This window comes from Penicillium manginii, assembly GCF_028828005.1.
Source record: "Penicillium manginii strain IBT 31320 chromosome Unknown utg000006l:1.0-4164085.0:1.0-4166146.0, whole genome shotgun sequence".
NCBI classification, from domain to species: Eukaryota; Fungi; Ascomycota; class Eurotiomycetes; order Eurotiales; family Aspergillaceae; genus Penicillium; species Penicillium manginii.
Genome location: NW_026643107.1, coordinates 958409 through 979984, shown reverse-complemented (window position 1 = coordinate 979984; position 21576 = coordinate 958409). Strand labels below are relative to the sequence as shown.

The 21576-nt window shown below is 48.4% G+C and overlaps 9 protein-coding genes across 9 annotated transcripts; 5 read left to right on the top strand and 4 right to left on the bottom strand.

Annotated features, from left to right (window-relative positions):
• Positions 1–36: 36 nt before the first annotated feature.
• N7533_008723 (uncharacterized protein) lies at positions 37–543 on the bottom strand (the record flags this gene model as incomplete). The annotated part of the gene is made up of 1 exon (XM_057105373.1): positions 37–543. The coding sequence occupies one exon, from the start codon at positions 541–543 to the stop codon at positions 37–39; it is 507 nt and encodes a 168-aa protein (XP_056956822.1).
• A 606-nt stretch (positions 544–1149) lies between these two features.
• N7533_008722 (uncharacterized protein) lies at positions 1150–2131 on the bottom strand (the record flags this gene model as incomplete). The annotated part of the gene is made up of 2 exons (XM_057105372.1): positions 1150–1875; positions 1940–2131. 2 exons carry the CDS (start codon positions 2129–2131, stop codon positions 1150–1152), a joined length of 918 nt encoding a protein of 305 aa, XP_056956821.1.
• A 1669-nt stretch (positions 2132–3800) lies between these two features.
• Positions 3801–5065, top strand: N7533_008721 (uncharacterized protein; the record flags this gene model as incomplete). Its single annotated transcript, XM_057105371.1, has 4 exons — positions 3801–4001; positions 4062–4434; positions 4499–4616; positions 4675–5065. 4 exons carry the CDS (start codon positions 3801–3803, stop codon positions 5063–5065), a joined length of 1083 nt encoding a protein of 360 aa, XP_056956820.1.
• A 2062-nt stretch (positions 5066–7127) lies between these two features.
• On the top strand, positions 7128–8806 carry N7533_008720 (sugar porter family MFS transporter; the record flags this gene model as incomplete). Its single annotated transcript, XM_057105370.1, has 3 exons — positions 7128–7206; positions 7272–8410; positions 8474–8806. 3 exons carry the CDS (start codon positions 7128–7130, stop codon positions 8804–8806), a joined length of 1551 nt encoding a protein of 516 aa, XP_056956819.1.
• Positions 8807–10568: 1762 nt separating this feature from the next.
• N7533_008719 (uncharacterized protein) lies at positions 10569–14460 on the bottom strand (the record flags this gene model as incomplete). The annotated part of the gene is made up of 2 exons (XM_057105369.1): positions 10569–13645; positions 13800–14460. 2 exons carry the CDS (start codon positions 14458–14460, stop codon positions 10569–10571), a joined length of 3738 nt encoding a protein of 1245 aa, XP_056956818.1.
• Positions 14461–14801: 341 nt separating this feature from the next.
• On the top strand, positions 14802–16424 carry N7533_008718 (caspase family protein; the record flags this gene model as incomplete). Its single annotated transcript, XM_057105368.1, has 1 exon — positions 14802–16424. One exon carries the CDS (start codon positions 14802–14804, stop codon positions 16422–16424), a length of 1623 nt encoding a protein of 540 aa, XP_056956817.1.
• A 195-nt stretch (positions 16425–16619) lies between these two features.
• Positions 16620–17433, top strand: N7533_008717 (uncharacterized protein; the record flags this gene model as incomplete). Its single annotated transcript, XM_057105367.1, has 3 exons — positions 16620–16880; positions 16960–17136; positions 17203–17433. The coding sequence occupies 3 exons, from the start codon at positions 16620–16622 to the stop codon at positions 17431–17433; spliced, it is 669 nt and encodes a 222-aa protein (XP_056956816.1).
• Positions 17434–19472: 2039 nt separating this feature from the next.
• On the top strand, positions 19473–20577 carry N7533_008716 (RlpA-like double-psi beta-barrel domain-containing protein; the record flags this gene model as incomplete). Its single annotated transcript, XM_057105366.1, has 3 exons — positions 19473–19502; positions 19673–20133; positions 20181–20577. The coding sequence occupies 3 exons, from the start codon at positions 19473–19475 to the stop codon at positions 20575–20577; spliced, it is 888 nt and encodes a 295-aa protein (XP_056956815.1).
• A 386-nt stretch (positions 20578–20963) lies between these two features.
• N7533_008715 (uncharacterized protein) lies at positions 20964–21305 on the bottom strand (the record flags this gene model as incomplete). The annotated part of the gene is made up of 1 exon (XM_057105365.1): positions 20964–21305. One exon carries the CDS (start codon positions 21303–21305, stop codon positions 20964–20966), a length of 342 nt encoding a protein of 113 aa, XP_056956814.1.
• Between the last annotated feature and the right edge of the window lie 271 nt (positions 21306–21576).

Sequence of the window (21576 nt, the reverse complement as noted above, 5' to 3'; positions counted from 1 at the left end):
GAACCTTAAGAGGCACTGAGAAGCAGTCTGGAACAACTAAAATACATTCGAGGGAGAAGTGCGCTGCGTGCAATCGAAGGGCTCGTCAACGAACCAGGTGTTGTGTTGCGAGTCGTATACAATGGGATAGCTCGACTTCTGGCTGCAGAGTTTGTCGATTTGAGAACGGTTGCCCGAGCTAATAGTGAACCAGTATAGATTGGTATCGTGGCTGATCGGCTCGCACTTGTAGAAGAAGCCAATGAGGCCCTCGCCGAACACATCGCTGCGGAAGTCGACGGAAAGCTTCTTGTTTAGGTTGATATTGTCGCAGTCCTCCTTCAGACCCTCGACGCTGGCGGTGTTCGCTTCTTTGCTGGTGAATCCCTTGGCAGTGTGTGTTCCATTGGCGGACCAGGTGAACATGGGCAGCTGGACTGTTTCGGCAATTTGCGTGAGCAGGAGACTGTTGGCAGTTCCCATGGCGGAGCATTCAGTTGCAGCAGCAAGGAGACCGACTGCTCCAAGCAGCATTCCGCGCGGAGAAAAGAAGGTAGATCGCATTTTGTAAATTGATAGAAGTGGCGTGACGTTGACAAGGTGGAAGATTTAGACAGGAACGAATATCTGGGGATATTTCACATCTTTATAAGGTCTCTAGGTTATGGTTCCACTTCATCTCCGATATTTCTGAACTTCCCAAATGGGTTTAGAGAGAGGCCTTCACAATGATGTAACCTTGGCGGGATGCTTGAAATGGGCGGTTTACACGCGGTTGTGACTCCTCGAAATGGAATTGTGGATTTTTAACCCGCGATCGGCCAAATGATTGCATTGTGATTGGCGTTGAAGACCCCGCGCATGCACTTGCTCGCTTTCACTCCGCGAATTCCCCAGATTTTCAGAAATAGCCTATGACCTGGGCCGATGGGGTCTTTTTAAGATGAAGGAAGGACGTTTCAAGCCTTCTATCGAGATATTCCTCACAATATAAGCTTAGCCAAATTCGCATCATTTTACGAGGTTTGAGCACTGTCTGTTTGACATCCGACTCTTATTTTCTACATGCGAACAGAGTTTATAACATAAATGGTTTCCATTGCTCCTCACACCATTCCCAAAATAATTTGCCATAGCCTAATCCTCCCTGTTCAGTCGAAGTTATGGCTTTTACGATATCTTGTCGGGGCAATCGTTATTTGGTCGAATTCTTCCCCAGGGAATAACATATGCACCGTTATTATCCAAAGAGACTTCAGGGGATAAACCAGCGTATAGTTGGGTATAAGCGCCAAATTTAGGTGGATGGAGCAAAGGGTTGATGAACCACATCGCCAGCGCAGGCGTACCCGCATATGAGCCCGCCTTCAAGTTACCGGGATTTTGGATGATACTCAGAATTCCTTCCTTCCCGTGTCTGTTCGCAAACTCATCACCCAGAATCCACGTTCCTGCTTTTGATGCGGCATAATTGGCAGTTCGGTCGGAAATCCCATCTTTGAGATGTTCGAATGAAATTCCGTTGATGGGCGAGGCACCCTCGGCTAGATAGCTGGATGTCCAAACCACCCGAGTTGACCCTGGATTGTCGGGTTCGATAGATGCTCGGAGTTGCGGGACGAGGAGCTCAGTGAAGAGTAATGTTGCTACGCAATGCATTCCCATCATGGCGTCGAGGCCCTGGGCCGTTTTTGCCCCTGGATCAACCATATTGGCACCAGTCCCTGCATTGTTCCAGAGAACGTCGAGTTTTGATTCTTGCTCAGCAAAGCTATTGGCTGCTTGTTTCACAGACTCAAGGTCGTTCAGATCGAGGTGAAGGAACTTGAGGTTCCCGGGGGTGCTAGGGGCTGGTTTGAGAGATATGATCGATTCAATCGCAGATTCGGCTTTTTCCTTTGTTGATAATTAGCTTTGTGTGACCAAGGGAAAAGCTGATAAGCAAGCAAGTAAGAATTACTTTTGATCGTGATGCCATATATATGATCGCACCTGTTGTATACAGAATTTTACAGAGCTCATATCCAACACCGGCATTTCCACCAGTCACGATAAAAACTTTGCCCTTTTGTGAGGGCAAATTCACTTCGGTGAAACTAGGAGTTGGCGGGAACCACTGCGAGCGTGCGCTACAAAGTTTGGCGATGGACATTATTCAGAATAAAAATACTGCTAATAATTCGTTTTTGAGGTCGCAGAAACGCCTTATTTATATTTGTTAATATCCTAGATGAGCTGAGTGGTGTTTTGTTGAGGGTGGATAACACTACCCTAGCATGGTCGTAGCTATTGGACACACGAGTCATGCGTGCATTTGTCCGATAATTCATCCGTCAAGATAATATAGGAATTTGTCAGCTCAGCAAGGAAATCAGTAATCAGTCTACGCGATAGAATGTGGCCCCCAAAGTACGGCCCGGGGGCCAGGGGCGCCTTGAGATCCCCAGCTTCAATATTCAAACACACTGGTACAAAATAAGTAAATCTTAAGTATTATTGGGCAGCACCCAGGCTACTACCTAGGTAGCATACAGCGTAATATTTACCGGGATTTATCCTCTCAAAAATTTCCGGTACTTGACATGTGTATTTTTTGGGGGACTCCATTGACAATTTAGTACTCGAGACCGTAAGGACTTAGAGGAGCCAGAAAAAAAAACGATTCAGCATTGGGTCTTGCTTACATAGAGGCTGAGCATTCGGAAAGGTGGTTTATGTCAGAAATTCTACAGGCAGATAGCATGGAAATGACAATTGATGAGGAGAGAGCAATAGCCGAGAAGGGGGGCATATGGAAGGCGTTGAAAAGTGACTGCGACACCCACAAAAATCAACGATAGTTAAGTGATTGATTCAGTCTATGGGGTTTTGGCCTCAGACGGGAATAACCGGGCCGGTCATCTCGCCATTACCTTCCCAGTTTTGGTTCTGGGCGATCGGACCTAGAATATTTGGCTTTTGTTCCTGCTTGATCTCTTGGAATGGATCGCTTGAGGCTTACAGAACATCTATTCATCAATGGTAAAAGCTGCGGGTGGCGCGAGCTAGATTTTAACACCCAGCATACCTTTCTATTTACCAGTGAACGAGTGGTTTTGTTGGTTTCGCAATCAATACACCATTGCGACTCCGGAGAGGGGGAATAATCGAAGATAGGATGGAGATGAATTAATGAAAATCTCCATGAGACCAAGCAAACAAGCTGATCTTCATTCCTGCTTCCAAACCTTGAAAAGAGAGAGGAAATTGGGAGATATTCCGCAGAAGATCGGCTTAACTACAGATGAATGAACTTCACTCAGATTCGAAGCCCTGGAGGTTGAATAAACGACCTCAGCGAAATTGTGTAATTCTAGGAAAATACTAGTATAATTCAACTTTCATCGCATCGCTCATCGTATCTGTCGATGGCTTGCGGGTTAAATAGGTCTGTGCGACCGCTCTATCTCCAACTGATACCCGACATATCAATGACCCAGACGAGCCCAATAAAGATTGTGCACATTATCACAACTCCTGGCATCGACAATAAGCTTTCTCGAACGCCTCGTGACACGAGAACCACCGGATGCGGTCTCTTATCGCGTGGACTAGGCGTAAGAGGCAAAATGCGGAGACCTCCGAAAAACCCTATTCCAGGCCCCAGACTTTGTTAGTCAGTCAGGGTCTGGAATATAAGGAGAGCATGGAGATCTCCGATGGTCGAGATTCTGTCTCGTCCATGATGATAACGAACTGATATGGCTCCCGGCATATAATCATTGAATTGATGGGCTGTTTGTCGGCGTTGCGAGTTGTCATGCTCTAAATCCAGAATCATGATGCCTCTGTTACGCAGAGATTCATCGAATGATTATGGCCCTCAATTACTCAGAGATGTCTGGGCTTTAACTGCAGTGGCTATTCTGATGGTCATTTTGAGGATTATCGCGAAATTGAGAATCGGGAAATTCGGAACGGATGATCTGCTCATGACATTTGCATTGGTCAGCCCAAACCTCCTGCTCGCAATTGAGATCCGAGTAGAATAGTCGGCTCTCACCTTTCTGTGGCGAATTTTCCTAACTTTTTTTTACCACCAGTGTCTGGCTTTGATAGGATCAATTCTGCTTACCCTGGCTATACAATATGGATTCGGTCGGCCAGCGTCTGAGAATGACTCGGAGGTATCGAAGATAATTATGTATGACTATCTTTCGCAAACATTCAGTCTTGCGGGTGGGACACTCGGACGAGTATCCTTTATTGTCTTCATTGTTGGACTCCTGGTTCAGAGGTTGTCTGAACGAATTGTTCTGTGGGCCCTGGCTGCCCTGCAGGTGATCGTCAACGGCATGGTGATCATCATAATATTTGTTCAATGCCCTGGACATGCGTCGGCAATTTGGGACCATTCCGGCAAATCGAAATGCTGGGATCTTCGTGTCCAAGAATACTATGGCTACTTCCAAGGAGGTGAGTTGTGCAAATCTTCAAACTTGATTGAATTACCAATGCTAACCAACGGACTGCGAAATAGCTTTCAATGCCACGACAGACCTATACCTTGCCGTTTTCTCAACGTACATTTTTTGGTACTTGAACTTGAAGCTACGTGTGAAGCTAGGCTTGGTGGCTTTACTGGGCATGGGCATCTTGTTCGTTGGAAGATTCTATTTGAACTGTGAAATTCATGCTAACTAACATTCTTTATAGCGCCATGGTCGCAGCCATAATAAAAACCGTCCAAACCCACGTCCTCGGAACCTCCGACAGTGACCCGACCATTGCTACCGTCAATTACGATCGCTGGCTGTATATCGAAACCTACCTTGTTATAATCACAGCTTCAGTCCCTTGCGTTCGGTCACTGTTCCGCTCCTCCAACAGCCGAAAAATAAGCACTGGGAATACTCATGAGCTCAACTCTCGACATGCAACTAACTCCTCACATAATACACGACCCAGAAGGCGAGACTCTTCTATCGACGGGAAGAGGATCATTGATTTGTCCGAGGACTATGCTAGTAATGATGATGTCTCTAATAACCACTACGAGGCGCCAGAGTCCAGACAGTCAAGAGAATCAGTGGCCATGTGCGTCTGAAGATAATAATTTTTCTAATTCCAATTTATGAATTTACGTTTTCCCAGCTCTCACGAAACTTGTTTATTTTTACTAAACCTTCCATGGCGATGAAGCCAACACGAAAGTTAATCATTTTCAGCGGGAATCTAGAATTTAGGATCAAGGCAAAATCCGAACATGATCTTGAGAGGTTATGCAAAAAAAATTGAATTCATGGTATCGACATCGGGATAAATCTTATTTTTGGCTTTGAATCCATGGATCGAGAATCTTGCCCCCTTGCTGAGCTCCTTTGGTCGTCCTAAGTCGCGGGGGTCCGCTCTCTGGCTTCAACACGAGGCTGGAAGCAGCAAAAAATAGTCAATTGAATGCTGAGAGTCAGGAAACTGCAAAAATTTAAATGCTCACGTCCAGATTTGAACTGAAGACCTCGGCATTACTAGTGCCGCGCTCTACCAACTGAGCTACGCGAGCTTATTGGTGAGGTCTTGGTCAATCTTTGCCGATATAATTGTGGGGCCATACTGAGAAGAGAATTCAACCGTCAACACGACAAGTCATCTTGCATGGACTTTCAATTAAATCAGGGCGCACAACTTGAATGAGGTAGTCTCAATAATAATTATGATTCTAAAATCGAACGCTATATTTCCAAGGTTTTTACCCCTATATAAAATATCTATAAAGCACCTGGGCAGAACGGAAAGAGGACAAGTGCCTAAAGTTCCAAGGTTGGAGGGGAATAATGGAGAATAGCGAGGGGAACATCCAGTTTGGCTGATATCATGGATCAAGCCATTAATATTGAGGTCTTCTCAGCGGACTGAGCAGTTTCAAGTTTAGAGATTGGAAGACCCGGGTCAGGTAGTGCCTACTACTCCGACTCGGAGTCGTCGAAGCATAATCAAATGCATAACTAGTAGGTATACATTCCCGGATCTCCCGAGTCTGCATGGAAACCAACTCAGTTGGATATTCTGTTGATTGCCGATATTAAGATTCAAAACTCTAGATGTCCCACTCCCACACCGACTCCGAACTTCCGGATCGCTTATTTAGACTTTCGACGGTGGATGTCAATTGCTCGGCATACCCGATCTCCAATAAGGAGGCATGGAATGACATGAGGAGGCTTGAAACGATCAATTTAATATGTCAACATGAAATGTGGCATCGAAAAGAGGCATCTGTAGCGCCATAGCGCTGTATCTTTTACCTATCGATGGTCATGTCGGCAATTGACATGCTTGCCGACTACGGCATTTGAAAAACTAGGGTCGTATTGGTGGGTATATCGGCAGACGATCATCTTTCTAATCGCTTCAAGAGAAGCAAACACGAGATTGTGATCAGTTTCTGGTACGGATATTTGAAAGAACGATGTAGAAAAAGTTTGATGCCCAGACAGCGGCATCCCCAGGTTTTAATCCAGAAGATAACATACCGAGTGGGCCGACGGACAAATTCCTCCCCAGAATCCCATGAATCAAAGCGCACAGTCTGAGTCCCGGCCACCCGAGAGGCATGAAATGGCCCGTGCCATGCACGCTGAATGAAGCCAATTAGGTTCGCAGCCCTGAGGGACCTCATGCCACATGCTAGCTACTCTGGGCCGCCAAGTGGGCTTGTCTCGAAGCTGACTGGACGGAAAAATGAAGTCCAGAGACCGGCGATTTCCCCACGACTCATCCCCGCGGCTTCTCCCCGCCCAATTTCCCCCATTCGGCCCCGTATTCCCCCAGTTTGGTGTGGCGTCCCCAGCCAAAAGCCTTGATCAACACGCAAATTGGCAGGTCTGAGGATGGGAAAAGTGCCACTAGATCGCTTAGATGCTTAGCATTTGCCGAAGCCGTCATCGGTTGACCCGCTGATACCTTTGTAAAGGGTGAACCAATACCCAATATATAAGACCATCCCCGGAGGAGATGAGTTTCCTTTTTTTCTTCTCCAGTTTATGAGGAGCTAGGTCATCAGCTTGCTTACTCCCCACAAATTCCCCCCATTTTACCCCTTCATCTATTCATCCATTCATCCACTTCTACACCCACACAAGTGAGATAATTCTCACACAGCCGCCATTATGGTGCAGCCTCGCTTTATGAAGAATTACCGGGTGTACATCCTCACCTCGGTGGCCTATATGGGCTCCCTACTTTTCGGTTTGTTTTCCAAGGTTGACGAGCCCAATTATGAAGATACAGGCTAACAATCAATTTTATTCTAGGTTATGACACGGGTGTTATGGGCTCAGTGCTCGCCCTGAGCAGCTTCAAGAAAGATTTCGGCCTACCAGACGACGAGTCCGGTTTCGCCAGCACAAAGAACGCCTCGATTTCTTCAAACGTCGTCAGTCTGTTGACAGCAGGCTGCTTTTTCGGATCCATTTTTGCCGCATATATCAACGATCGCATCGGCCGTCGCTACTCACTTATGTTATTCTCCGTGATCTTCTTGATCGGCGCAGCAGTCCAAGTCGGCTCCCACCACCAGATCGGCACAATCTACGCTGGACGTGTCATCGCCGGTCTTGGTATTGGTGGCATGTCTAGTATCACGCCTGTCTTTGTTAGCGAGAACTGTCCTCCCGAACAGCGAGGCCGAATTGCTGGTCTGTTCCAGGAATTCCTCGTTATTGGTAGTACTTTCGCCTACTGGCTCGACTACGGTGTGGCTCTACGCATCCCTGAAGGCACAAGCCAATGGCGGATCCCAGTTGCTATTCAGCTCATTCCTGGCGGCTTGATGCTGATCGGACTTTTCTTCCTCAAGGAGTCCCCGCGTTGGTTGATGAAGCAAGGCCGACAAGAAGAGGCACTCAAGTCTCTTGCCTACATCCGCAATGAGGCCGAGGACAGCGAAGAAGTGCAACGGGAGATGGCTGAGATTCGTGCTGCTATCGACGAGGAGGTTACTGCCACCGAGGGTGTGACCTGGAAGGAATGCCTGCAGCCTAGCAACCGATACCGATTCATCATTGCATTCGTGATGATGTTCTGGCAGCAGTTCTCTGGCACCAACAGCATCGGATATTATGCTCCCCAAATCTTCAACTCCATCGGTATCAGTGCAACAAACACATCCCTGTTCGCGACCGGTATTTATGGAACCGTTAAAGTTATTGCGACAGCGATTTTCCTGTTAGTTGGAATTGACCGCTGGGGACGCAAGTACAGTATGATGGGCGGTGCTGCTTGGATGGCGGTCATGATGTTCATCATCGGCGCTGTTCTGGCCACTCACCCACCGGTTACGGGGGCTACTTCAGTCTCTTCTCCCTCGATTGCGATGGTTGCCATGATCTATCTTTATGTCATCGGCTACTCCTTCTCTTGGGGCCCCACACCTTGGGTTTATCTCGGCGAGGTATGTATTTTATGCGGCATCTTTGCTATCCCTTCATGAACGCTTTTACTAATTCGCATATAGATCTTCCCCACTCGTCTTCGCTCGTATGGTGTCGGCCTCGGAGCTGCCACTCAATGGCTCTTCAACTTCGTCATCACGGAGATCACTCCCCGCGCCATCAACTCCATTGGCTGGAAGACTTTCATCATGTTCGGATGCTTCTGCACTGGCATGGGTATCTTCGTCACCTTCTTCCTGAAGGAGACCAAGGGAAAGACTCTGGAAGAGATGGACCTTGTGTTTGGAGCTGTCGATGAGATCCAGAGACAAGCTGATGTGGAGGCGACCTTGCAGAAGCAAAACTTTGAACATGCTGAGCACCAAGAGGAACGCCAGGAAGTCACCACCAAATAAGTGGGCTTGGAGCCCTCCATTCTAATGCTTCATGACGATTGCGTATTTGAAATATGCTTTATGAAAGGGATCAGGTAATCCCCAGTGTCGCGCAATAGAGACCTTGTATATAGAAATACACTCTGTACGAAAGTAATTTTGATATCCCTAGATGTGTAGTAACTCACGGTGGGGCCAAAACGGTATCATCGTCTTGCTATCGTTGGCGTAATCTGTAGAATATGAAGGTTTGAATAAATGCATGAAATTGTTCCAAAGAGAATATTTAGACCAAATGAGCGGTGCACCACATCGTCTAGTTCATCATGGGTCAACTGAGACCTAACTGAATCAGCCAAGTTTCAATTTCCACCAAACTACATAATTGGTAGGAATTTTAGCCCAAATGATTTTGCTTTTTCGGCGGCAAGCCGCAGCGATCCTTGGCGTGGACCCTCACAAGAGGAGTCATAAGGAGACTTTTTAGTCTTGTGAAAGCAAATTAGTATTCAAAAAGTGATTGAAAGTATAACTATCGAAATATTTCCCCTCTGACACGTCAAAGACAAATTCAGATTTGTTTGGCTGTTCCTGCATGTGTATACTGTCTATACAAGTAGGGTATCCTTGCTACATACCCAGTGAATACACAGAATGCAACCTTAACGTTGTGAATGACACCACAATATCACGGTGTTGTAGTTCGTCCGACTCGGATGTTTGCCTGGACAATGGACTATGCAAAGCTAGTACAAGAGAAGGAATACTAAGAACCTACTCGAGGCCCGGTTGTAAGTACTGTGCGGTGAGTGGGAATTGTTTGGAATTTGAATACCTTCTGATAGCTACGCTAACACCTGCATTCATTTCCAGAGTGGTGCGGGAGCTGGAATCTACAATTTGGACGTTCAATTGACCCCTTGTGATGGGACGGATACAGCTGTAAAGTGGTGCTGTGGGACCTTGACTGATTGCTGTGGAAATGAAAACGACGTGCTATACCTGGGTGTCACTGAGCACTAGGCGTTCACAACTATCTCCACCTTGACCAGCGTCTGTCGAAGTTCAACAGCACCCCGACGTCAGTTTCGACTCCAATATCGACTCCGACATCAAATGAATCATCGGAGTTGGGCTCTTCATCAGATTTACGATGGGCGCGAAAGTCGGCAGCGGTATTGGAGTTTCAGTGGTCGTTGTTGCGATAAGTGTCGTTGTTACATTCCTTTTCTGGGGGCGAAAGACAAAGACAGGGACTTTATCTGATGATTCGCAGGAGACTATCCTGCCTCCTGTATGTGAAGAGTCAGCCGAGCACGAGGACTCACGATATGAATTGTCCGCACAGCAAGCTGGGAATAAAATATCCCCGAATCATGCAGGTCAAGACGACAGGAGGTACGAACTACCCTGAGAACTCGTTAAAAGATAGAATTTGGATGGCTCAGCGATAGTGGCATAAGAGCTGCGACAATAGTGCTCTTGTTTGTTCTTCATGTAGGCCGTGGAAGTATTGGATTCTGAAGCGTCTAACGTTTCCATAGTCATCTTCATTTGTACTATATCTTTCTATCGTGGAAGTCATCACGGGTCTAACTCAACCTCCACATATCGGCCAAAACTGATCCTCGGCATGTATTTCAATCCCCCATGGTCAATATTGGTCCCGTCGTTACAGTAAGGCCAACGTTTATAACCGAAGTGATTTCGCAGCCACGTTCCACGGTACTTCATCAAGGCCAGGATTACTGCAACACTGGTTCAATCTTCCGGCGTGGTGGAGTCAAGCTCCCATGTGGGTATACAATGCCCAGGATAGCGGACTGTGAAGATACCGTCTTCGAATCCTAAGCGTTGCGTCATGAACCGCTTCCGCAACCGCACGGTTCTGATCAGTAGCAGTAATACGCCTCGTAATCAATGCCTCGTAGAAAAAGGCTGCCATATCGACGCACACATCGTCGTCAGCCGGCCATAAAGAGCCAATGACATGCGAGAAGCCCGCAATTAAGAAGCCGCTGGTGATGTGGAGCGCTTCTTCCTGCAGGCACGTATCACGAATTTCAGCTGTAGAGCACGCTGAAAGATACGCAATCCATGCACCGGACATAGATTGGGAGTCAAGAAGCTTTTTCACTGTGAGTTTGTCTACCACAGGGCCTGAGTCGCTGTCTTTCTGCAGGAGGAGATGACTATGATCAGGGTCGCCAGGATCGGAGTACCCATGGCAAGCGAAATGCACGAGCTCGTAATTTTGCAGTTGAGCGAGGACATCATCGGTAGAGGGACTGTTGAGTTCTTTTACATTCATGTCCTGCTTAACTGTGCTGAGGATGGTTTGGGCTTCGTGACGGACCCCGGGTAAGGCCCCATAGCCCGGGGTATCAGGCATTGTTGCGACCAGGAGCGAGTGTTTCTCTCTTGGCTGGCAGATCGTCCTTGCTGCCCTTTCCCGGGCGTTTCGAAGGACCTTGATCGTCGGTGTGTAGGAAGAAATCACACGATCAAGGCAGTTTTCGTTCTCGTCGATGGCTCCATTACTGTAATCGCCGGCGGCATGAAACGGAAGCCCGGTCGCAGCTCCCACTCCCATCCACCAGACTCGACTCTTCTCCCCAGATATGGAGATATCTCCCCTTGAAGAAAGGCTCTCGAGAATTGGCTTGACGCAGGTATACCACAGCCAAGACAGCAATTCTTCGTCGTTCGCCTCGGGCGGCAAGTCACTCTCTAGATCTCTTGTGCCTGGCTCCAAGGCGCACCGCGCCAGTTGCTGACGAAATTGTGGGATAGCGTGGCTACTCATGTTTTCCAACTTTATATTGCCTATCTTTGATGGGGTGAGGATTAATGCATGTGCAGTGACACAAGTTGCGTTCACAATGATAATCGGTCCCTCACGGGAGATTTCAGCCATCTCTGGGGCTCTCAGGGGCCGAAGAAAGGACTCAAAGCCTGCTTTCTCTCGGATTCTATTCTCGCAATGCTGCATTCGCTGAAATATAGCTCGACGGGAGTTCATTAGATGTTGTTCCCCACACTCCCCGTCATTGGACTCGATCGAGCCCAAAGCTTCATCACGAAGCCTGTCATACTCCTGGGCCAGATCAGGGTGCTCCCGCGTTAGGTCTGATAGATTGTTTTTGATGTCTATTAGATCTCCAATCAGTAGGCCCCGGCCCAGCTCGACTTTTTCAAGTGCGTCGCTAGGATAGCCCAGGCTAAGAAATGCAGCGCACGCACCGCTGGCAAGGCCGGAGATGCTTCGGAGATTGTGAATCTTGTCATCATGTCTGAGGTCCCGGCTGCTGATTAGCGACATCAGTGGGAAGGTGGACTCTGCGATTAGACAGCTCTGATCCCAGTTCCCCGCATGGTTCGCGCTGTGTACAAGGACGTTGGCGGCTCGAACACGCTGGCTGGGCAAGGCTTGGTCAGATAAGCAGCATTGCCCGAGGAATTGGATCCCACGCCTGTGAGCGGCTTTATCTCGTGTGAGAGAAGCCTTTTTGATCCACAAATTTCCCAAAAAGCCAAGATTAGAGTACTTCTCCTGGCTAGTCTCTTCGGCGAGGTCCAACGAGCTCTCCATTGACTCGATCGCCTTGTCAAGATCAGTCAGCTCCTTGGTACAATCATAGAGCCTTGAATATTGTGCGCTCAGTATCTTAAAAATTCCTCTTTTAAAACCAGGACCTATGCGATCGTTGTGTTGAGTCCGTATGCTTTCAATCTCTTCGATTGAGTCTCGTAGGACGCGTACCTGGTCCGCCCCATCTGGCCGTGTAGGTAGCCACGCAGCTCGTTGCACGAGGCAGGATAACTGAAATGAGCTGCCTGGCATAGCAGCATCTGCCGCCTTGCTCATCAGGTCAAATGCTGTATTTATATCAGAATAACACCTATGACGAGACCATCTCAATAACAGGCGACAAGCTAGCTCCATCCCGAACGCTGCGCCCAGGATCGATGGACCGTTCTCGAGTATGCGGGAGTGGCACAACTCAGCCCTGGAGATTGCAAGGTCCAGATCCCTACTGTGGCCTGTTTGATCGTATCGATGAGCGTACTGCCGGGAAAGAGTTTCCAGGAGCTTCTCATATGTATGCCCGTCACTAGGCACACTACTGAGAGCATGCTCTGTGGTTCCAATTGCCGTGTCAAATCGTGCCCCAATGGCCAATTCTTCAATACCAAAAGTTTTGAATTGGCTCTCCCGGCCAGATATTACGGCTTTATTGGGGGATTCTGGCGTCGAATCATGCAGCTGGCCCATTATCTCTGAGGATTTCTGACGGTCATCTGCACTCCCTGTGTGGAAATGGCGCCACGAGTAAACGCCGGCAAGGATGTTCAATGCTTTAACCCGCCCCGGCCACTCATTAGTGCTTCCTATTGCTGTTTCAAGCTCGATGATTGCGAGATCGGCATCTGCAATACTATCGGTTCTAGAAGATCGCATAGCCAATGCCAAAGCAAGATTAACTCGGTATTCAGGATTTCCAGGCTCAATAAGAGCAGCCTGTTGGAGGTATGTGAGCGCTTTCTCCAAGTTTTGCTGAGTGGAGCCCTCGGCGCAGTCAGTCAAGTATATTAGCCCGATGACATAAAGAACCTGAGGTTGGAGATGATGGTCGTTGGGCAATTCAGACAGTGTCCACTCCAGCATAGGAAGCCACTTGGAGTTATCTGATTCAGGTAGGTTGAATAATGGAAGCCTGTAGCCGTCTCCAACGACGCCTTCTCTTACTGCATGATTTCGAGTTGGAGATGTGGGCTCGGCCTCTGTAGTCACTGATGAGGAGCGGCCAGCAGCAAGCCAGCCTTGAAGGAGCTCAAGGGCTGCCGGCACATCATATTCTATCCGGTTGATTTCGCCTTGCTCAGTAACGGTACCCGAGGATGAACTAATGTCAATCTGGAAAATGCGACCGGGGTAATCAGGTCAGTTATCTGGGTGCATTAAGGTCTAGCACACTGGATTAAAGACTGTTCGTGCACCTGGAGAACTCACCTCGCTCACATTTGCCCAAGTTGATATCATTATTCGAGCCTCTTGGACAATGTTGATCCACCCAGGGTACTGACGACTCTTTAGCATCTCGTCGAATAGATTCATCCGGCTTGAACGGAATAAATACCTTTGCCCTCGCCCAAATTGCCAGTCGATCTCCCTCCTCGAAGAGATCGAGAAACTCTTCCACGGTTTCATCGTCACCGCCCCGTTTCCAGGTCAGGGTATGATGCTGCCAATCCGGTCGAATAGCATTGTCGATGATTGTCATGCTAATTTCAGAGTCGGAACGAGTGAGATGTGTAGGAATGTCCTTGAAATATAGTCCTTGATCTTGGATCAAGTCTCCAAATTCCTCTGGAGTCGGTCTAATATGGGCCAGCTCCGACAGGTTGTGGAACTCAGCGACTGTTTGCTCCGACAACGATCCCAGAATGGACACTTCAAACCAAGACCATAATCCATTCTTGGGATTTCCATATCCCTGGTCACGACTGATGATTTCGAACTGAATGCTCGAGATATTGTTGGGCAGTGGCTGAGAGACGAGGTACAGGGCGGTCGATGCTTCCCCGCTCAGTGAATACGCTTGGGGGACTTTCACATCTTCTTTGCGAAACCCCCACAATCTTAGATTTCCTCCTCCGCGTAGAGTGCTCATTGCTCTGTTCGACACTTCAAAAGCTCAAGATCGGGACGTGAAGAAATACCGAGCGAGTTTTGCGGGCGAGCACTTACGTTGCAAGATCCATTAGTGCGGCTGAATGGCTGCCTGCATTCAAGGGTCACGGCAAGGCATCCAATTAAAGGCGATATGCGTGCCAGGGTCGCCCTCATAGCGAATGAAGCCGTGTCTCTATTAGTGCCACGTCATGTTGCATCGCGTGTGTTTGATCTTTCAAGACTCCAACATGCGAAGAAGAAAACCCATCCTCGCGCCGCTGCTTTCTTGATTTGCCCTATTTGGTTGGAAGAACTGACCTTTCTGGTTCTCATGATACGATGACACAGACAAAGAGAGCCCTGGTCATTACCAGCCCGTGGGGAGATCTCCGAGGCACCGAGAACGATGGGCGCTGTATGCAATCAGTGCTAGCACAGTACGGCTTTCAAGTCATGTCCTGCCACGGTTCCCAAGCAACGCGAAAAGGCATCCTGGAGGCATGGCAGCATCTCATCTCGCTGACCTCCTCCGAAGATTTCGTTGCCATATATTACTCGGGACATGGGGGCATCGTGGAGTCTCCAGTCAACCAGGAAGATGGAAAGGAGTGGCGTCACCAGTTTCTCGTGCCTGTAGATTTTGAGGACCCCAGTTCAGGTGGCTTCAATGGAATCCTTGATGTCGAACTCGCGCAGCTTCTTCGCTCAACCACCGCGCAAACTCGCAATGTCACCGTCATTCTCGACTGTTGCTATTCAGGACGAATGGTTCGAGCACCAGGATACGGGGAAGCGGCAGGGCCCAAGCAGGTCCCATCCGTACGCTATCAGGATGTCGCTCAGTTCCTGACTACTTATGCAAAGAGTGTCCCGAAAGAATCATGTCCTATTAAGTGGGATGAAGACCCGGATGCAGTTCGTGTAGTAGCGACAGCTCCTTCTGAAACAGCTTGGGAGGTTCAGGACAGGGAGGGAAGGTGGATGGGGTCTTTTACCTCGGCACTCGCTCAGGTTCTGGGCGAGACACACAATCATCGGATTCCATGGCGAACAAGTATCTTAAGAGTTCAAGATCTGGTCCAGAAAGATTTCCCTCGTCAGCATCCACGGGTGGAGGGTCCACATACTCGCCTTCATTTCTCTCTTGAAGAGGTCATTTCAGACGGCATTCACCTCAAAATCGAGGATGGCCGACCCGTGCTCCAAGCTGGGCGTGTTGCGCATGTCTCGGAAGGGGACATTTATGCTGTTACAGGCCTAGATGTCGAATACTTCTCGAGAGAAAGGCAGATAGCCTCGTGCGAAATTATCAATGTGAATGCCTTCGAAGCTGAAGGAAAGCTGTCTCAGACGACTTCGAACCCTGCGCAAGAACTTCCATCCGAAGGAGCCCTGGCCTTTTTGCAGCAGAGTGCTCGTTACCGGTGGCCTATATCAGCGCCTGAGTCGGTTCTACCATTTATCAGTCCTAACGTTCACCAATCCCGCTTCGTTAGATTTCTGGACGAGAATGAAAAAGGCAGTGCTCTCATCTCGGTATATCACCGGGAAAATTTCATCGGCATCCAGTCTCAGAATGGAATTCAGCTTACGACACGTTTTCTTGATCCAGATTGCCCCACAGACACAGACCATATATACCAAGCAGTCGTGGCAGATGCAGATCGTCTGGCCTGTGCTCAAAATCTCCTTGCCTTCCACAACAACAGTGTTGATGAGCAGTTTAGCCACCAGGTTGATATCAAAGTCGGACTGGTCGAGAATCATCAGCCGACAAAGGTACTGACTGGATCAGGGCGCGATCATCTCAACGAGGACCAAAGAATATACATATCCCTTCGAAATGATGGCACGACCACTGCCTATGTGAGCATCCTGTACATCAATGTCCAGGGCAAGATATCTCTGATATCAAAGTCCAGTCCCCTTGGAATCGAGCTTCCTCCACAACGCTCACACTGACTTCGAAAAACTCGATTCGGTGTTCTAGAAGGCCTCAGGGTTTCTTGGCCAGCTGACTTACCCCGAACCCGTCCTATCAACGAGCATCTACTGGTTTTCATCACGAGTTCCCCGGTGGACTTGCGCGCGGTCTCTGATCCCCACGTCAGCTCCCAGCGCACAGTTGTCTCAAAATTGGAGCGCAAATTGTATCAAATGTGTCGAGGTGAGCGGAGAAATGTGGAGGATGACAATGGAATGGATCAAACTGCTTACGACATTGTCCATATTCCGCTTACTGTGTTCGCACGGGAGCAGGCCGCGAGTCCACACTCTGATAGCCCGGCAGGACAACAACAGTTACTGGACAAGTGCAATAAACCATTTGATGATGAAAATGAATTTGTTATTCCGTCGATGCTCAGTGAAGCTCAAGACCTTCCAGAATTGCCCCCACATCTCCTTCCAGCGTCTAGAGTGAGTCGCCTTTGTTCACCTCGTTCACCAACTCCCACCTTGATATCACCGAATTTCCGTCTAACATTCGAATCAAAAGGGATACTTAAGCCGGACAATCAATCGAATTAAGGGCATTCCCGCTTGTATATGGGTGGTAAATGAGCACACCGAGGCCATAACAGTCGTTGTATCACAGTACCGACCATCCCGCCTATGGACCGAGGCTGGTTTGAACATCTCCACCACAGGTGTCGGTTTCGACCTATCAACTACGGTAAGTGCTTCTACCGCATTCCCATGAAGTGTCAGAAGCTCATCAATGCTCATATAAACCGAACAGTCATTTACGCCCCCTGTAACGCGAAAGACGCTCCCGGCTGCAATAAAGAGCCAGAAGCCATTGACGGCCGCTTTCCCGCTGTGGACTCGGCGCGACGGATTTGGAGTGATCACCGTGTTTGTGGGTGTTGGGCAAACGCTTTATATCGAGAATGATCGCATTCCAATGGGGGCGACGGCTTACTTCCGGAATGAACCCAACTTGCATATTGTGGGGTTTGAGGCTCTGTAGACGGCGCAGAGCCGCTAAAGTCAGAAACAGTTGATTGGGACAAACCCCACACCGTGATCCACGCTGCCTCATATGCAGTATTGTAAAATGAGACTCGCAAAATAATCGAAAGGGATTCTGCCAGGGAATGACCTTTAGAGCTCGCGATTGCGGAACTATTCTTGTGTCGTTACATTCGCTTCGAGGGATCTCCCCTAGGGGCTTTACCCTTCTGAGAATCATTCAAAACAAATTTTGAGACTTAGTACTCGAAGAGACCTCATGAACTGGGTAAATCATCAGAAAGAGAATGTTAAGTAGAATTTTATCCTTATTTTCTTCAGAAGATGGTGGCTGGGGACCTTCTTCCTAGCATCACTCGCAATAACCCTCAAGCCATCTAGTAGCAAACAACCTTAAGCAAAACCTCAGTTCGAGCATCTAGCATGCTGAAGTTATCTCTCAGAACGGAGCACCAGTTTGTGAAACAGTCACTAATCCCCGCGAACTGAAAAACAACCCTTTTAAGATTTGGCGTGCATGATCTCCAGTCCACCAGCCAAAATTTAAGCATGTTGAGAATTCCATCATGCTCACATAAGAATGTTGCCATCTTTGCATATGTCAAATCGTATGTGAGAGTCACAAACTCGACATTCCTCGGCATCGAATCCTGCAAGCGCTCGGTCAAGTTTTGCTTAAACCCTGCCACAAACACCCGTGGGATTTCAAGTTTCTTAACCTTTTCCACGTCGACTAGCGCATGTGATGAGCCCCTCACCAACATGGTACTCGGGACCTTCGCCCAAATTACAATATCAGTAGGTGAAATTGTCAAATGAGTTAACGTATCGCGAAGAAGACAGATTGCACTAGCAATGCAGTTGAGATCGACAACGTATGTATCAGCTGGCTTGACGCCCCTGAGTTCGCCGCCATCGAAACAAAATTTCCAGCGAAGTCCTTTAACATTTCGGGTGACCAAAAGTATGGTGCTAAGGTTTTCCCTCGGAGGTCGGCCAACTCGAGTGATCTAATAGTTGACACATTTGGCCGGTTTGGGGTAGGCCAGGTCCATGTAGCCACAGTGTCCATCGAGATTGACAAGTGCTTGATCTTAGGCAGATAGAAGAATAGCTGAACGTGTGGGGGATTTTTGTACTGTGTCATCTGGCTATTTCCGTTGTAATCTTGCGTGAATGTCACCTCTTCAAGATGCTGGAAGTAGAGTGTCGTGTCATAGTGGTGTAGATCTACCGGCCGCTCAAAAAGTCTCGACCGAAGGACCATACCCGTCAATTCATTCGATTGACTGAATGGAGGGCCTATGTAGAGATATCGGAGATTCGGAGCTTGCCCTAAAACGAAGGCGACAAAGGCGTCAGTGCTGCCTTTCTTCAACTCATTTATCCACAGGTCAGAATATGGGGCTTTGGTGTCTCGGATAAACCCGTTGAATTCGGCCAGTACACTGTTGAAGAGGACAGCCACGGTGGATGAAGGATGAAAGATGGTGAAGGGTGGTAGAATAGGATGAAAGTAATGAGATTGAGGAGAGAGGAAGAAGAAGAGAGATAAGTAACTACTTTAAGCTACAGTTGTACGGTGTAGGCGTGGTGCCTAGGCGGATGCCACACAACCAAGACACCAACGCCAAATAGTAATACCCATCGAGTTCACTACATCTACAATCAATAAGTTGCTCGATCTGCGTATCCCGTAGCGCTATGCCTGAGGTCCTCACAGAAGAGACAAAGGAGGAGGTTGATATAGGTCAATCTGGAGATGTTGAGGCATGTGTCTCAACACCTGTCTTATGGGAGTTGAAAATAAGAGTACAGCAACAGACAGGAAAATAAAAAGGAGAAAATTAGATAGGCCTTGAAAGATCTCGATTTGAGATTCGAGAAGTTTAGAAGTCCGCATTCATCAAACAATGATTTGTCTTTCAAGGTAAATTGTACGGTTGATATGATAGGAGCGGGGGCCAATTAAGCTGCGAGGGCGGGGCATAATCAAGGATCGCCAATTGTGATTGAGCCTGCACTAGCGGGCAATTAATGGGCGAATCAGACGAAGCTGTCTATCTGGTGCATGCATGTCTAGTCTAGTCTAGTGTTGTATGCCCCTGAACCCAATCAACCCAACTTAAAGAGCAGCGGCAAACGGCCCGTCTCCACCTTTCCCTTTCTCTCATTTCTTTTCTCTTTCAACTCCCCGCCACTCTCCCTATATCACACTCGACTCTAAGCTCTCATAGTCGAAAATCGAAGACCTGCTTGGTCGTGTTCTCCACAACTCCACTGTTGCCTGCCACCCGCACCACTTCCCGCTTCAACCCCGTTATGAATTGCCGGCGCAATGGACACCCCAGAGAAACACCCCCAGCACTCCACCATGGACCCTGAATCCCCCCGTGTCTCCAATATCAGACCCATCAGCTCCACACGACAATGCGCACGATCTCCGGACCTCGATGCCAAAGCGCAAACCCGTCCCAACACCAATAACAGCGCCCAGCACCGACTCAACCAAAGAAACAGCAAGCAAACCCAAATTAGCCGGACTAGGGGCCACCTTCAGCACTCTCTTAGGCTTCAATTGGTACCACAACGCACCGCAAAGGCAAAAGCGCAAATATCTCATCTTCGCCGCCGTCGCTGGCATACTTCTCCTCGCACTGATAATAGGTCTCGCGGTAGGCCTGACCGTGGGGAAAAAGTGAGCATTTCTCCATTTCGGTCAATACGATCCATCCATTCTAACAGCGAAAGAAACTCAAGTTCAAGCTCTAATCTCGCCCTGCCCACTGCGCACGGTGGCCCGTATAGCGGCGACCTCACTTATTACAATCCAGGCCTTGGATCGTGCGGGTACACGAATTCCGAGACCGACTTGATCTGCGCTGTCTCGCATGTTCTGTTTGACGCTGCTTCGACGGGGTCGAATCCGAATGAGAATCCGCTTTGTGGGATGAAGTTGAGGCTCAGGCGTGATGGGGTTAGTGTTGATGTTAAGGTCGTTGATCGGTGTGTTGGGTGTAAGGAGACTGATTTGGATGTTACGGAGACTGTGTTTCGGAAGGTTGCCGATGTTGATTTGGGGAGGGTTGGTGTGGAGTGGGCGTGGCTTGAGCAGGCGCCTGTTGAAGTTTCGGGTTCTTGAATGGAAGCGGTTTCACGCTTAAGGAAGGATATTGTACATAATAAATGGCGGGGTTATAACCTTGGGATGGGAAATTGATGAATTATGTTTACCAGGGAATTGAGGAGTAAAAGTAATGCCACAGCCACCTACATTTACTTTCGTGGCAACCGTACTAACTTGATCTCATTGACGTGATTTCAATAGCCAACGAAACTTCTCACCCATTCTCATGAGCTATGGTATATTTGGAGAGAAAGAAAAGGTGGGATGATCATCGAAATGAAGAAAGTGTGTACTGGTGTGCTATGAGAGAAGAGACGGAAGTATGACAACCTAGATACATGCCCGCGGCTGTAGACATGGAAAATTAAAATCAATGCCAAGTCATGATCATCATAGTACCCTTAATGCAGGGAAGCCTTCTCGAGCCATTCCATTACCCTGGTTTCCGAGGGGTGGACCAGCATGTATGCCTCTTTGGCAATCTGCATGTCCGCGAACTTGTCGACGTTCTTGTGTGTCAACCTGGGATGCGGTTTTTTCATATCTGCAAGAGCCGCCGGCGAAGGTACCTGCTTTGAGAAATCGCGTGGTGGTCGAGGCACTTGCTGCCGATCAAAGGCATCATCGAGCCCCTCCGCGGACTCACGTTGTGAGGCTGGATTGAGGGCAGTGCTCGGGCCGTGAGCACCGGGGGTGATCTTCGACGCTTTTCGGATATTGAGGTTTTGGATGGCTGAGGTCATTTTTTCAAAGACCATTTTTGCTGATCATTGTCAGCGATTCGATGATATTTGAGTGGGGGAAGAGTGGATTGGAAATACCTGTGTCAACCTTGGGACTGGGCTGTTTTCTTCAAATTGACATCGGGTGAATTGCGGTAGAAATGGTTGCTCGGCTTGTAGGTATCTCTCCGAGTCTGTGGTTAAGCTTGGATAGTATCCATGGCCCTGGTAATGGACCTGGTATGATCATTTCTGAAAGAGGAAAGTGCGAGTGTTTACTATTTTGGTAGGG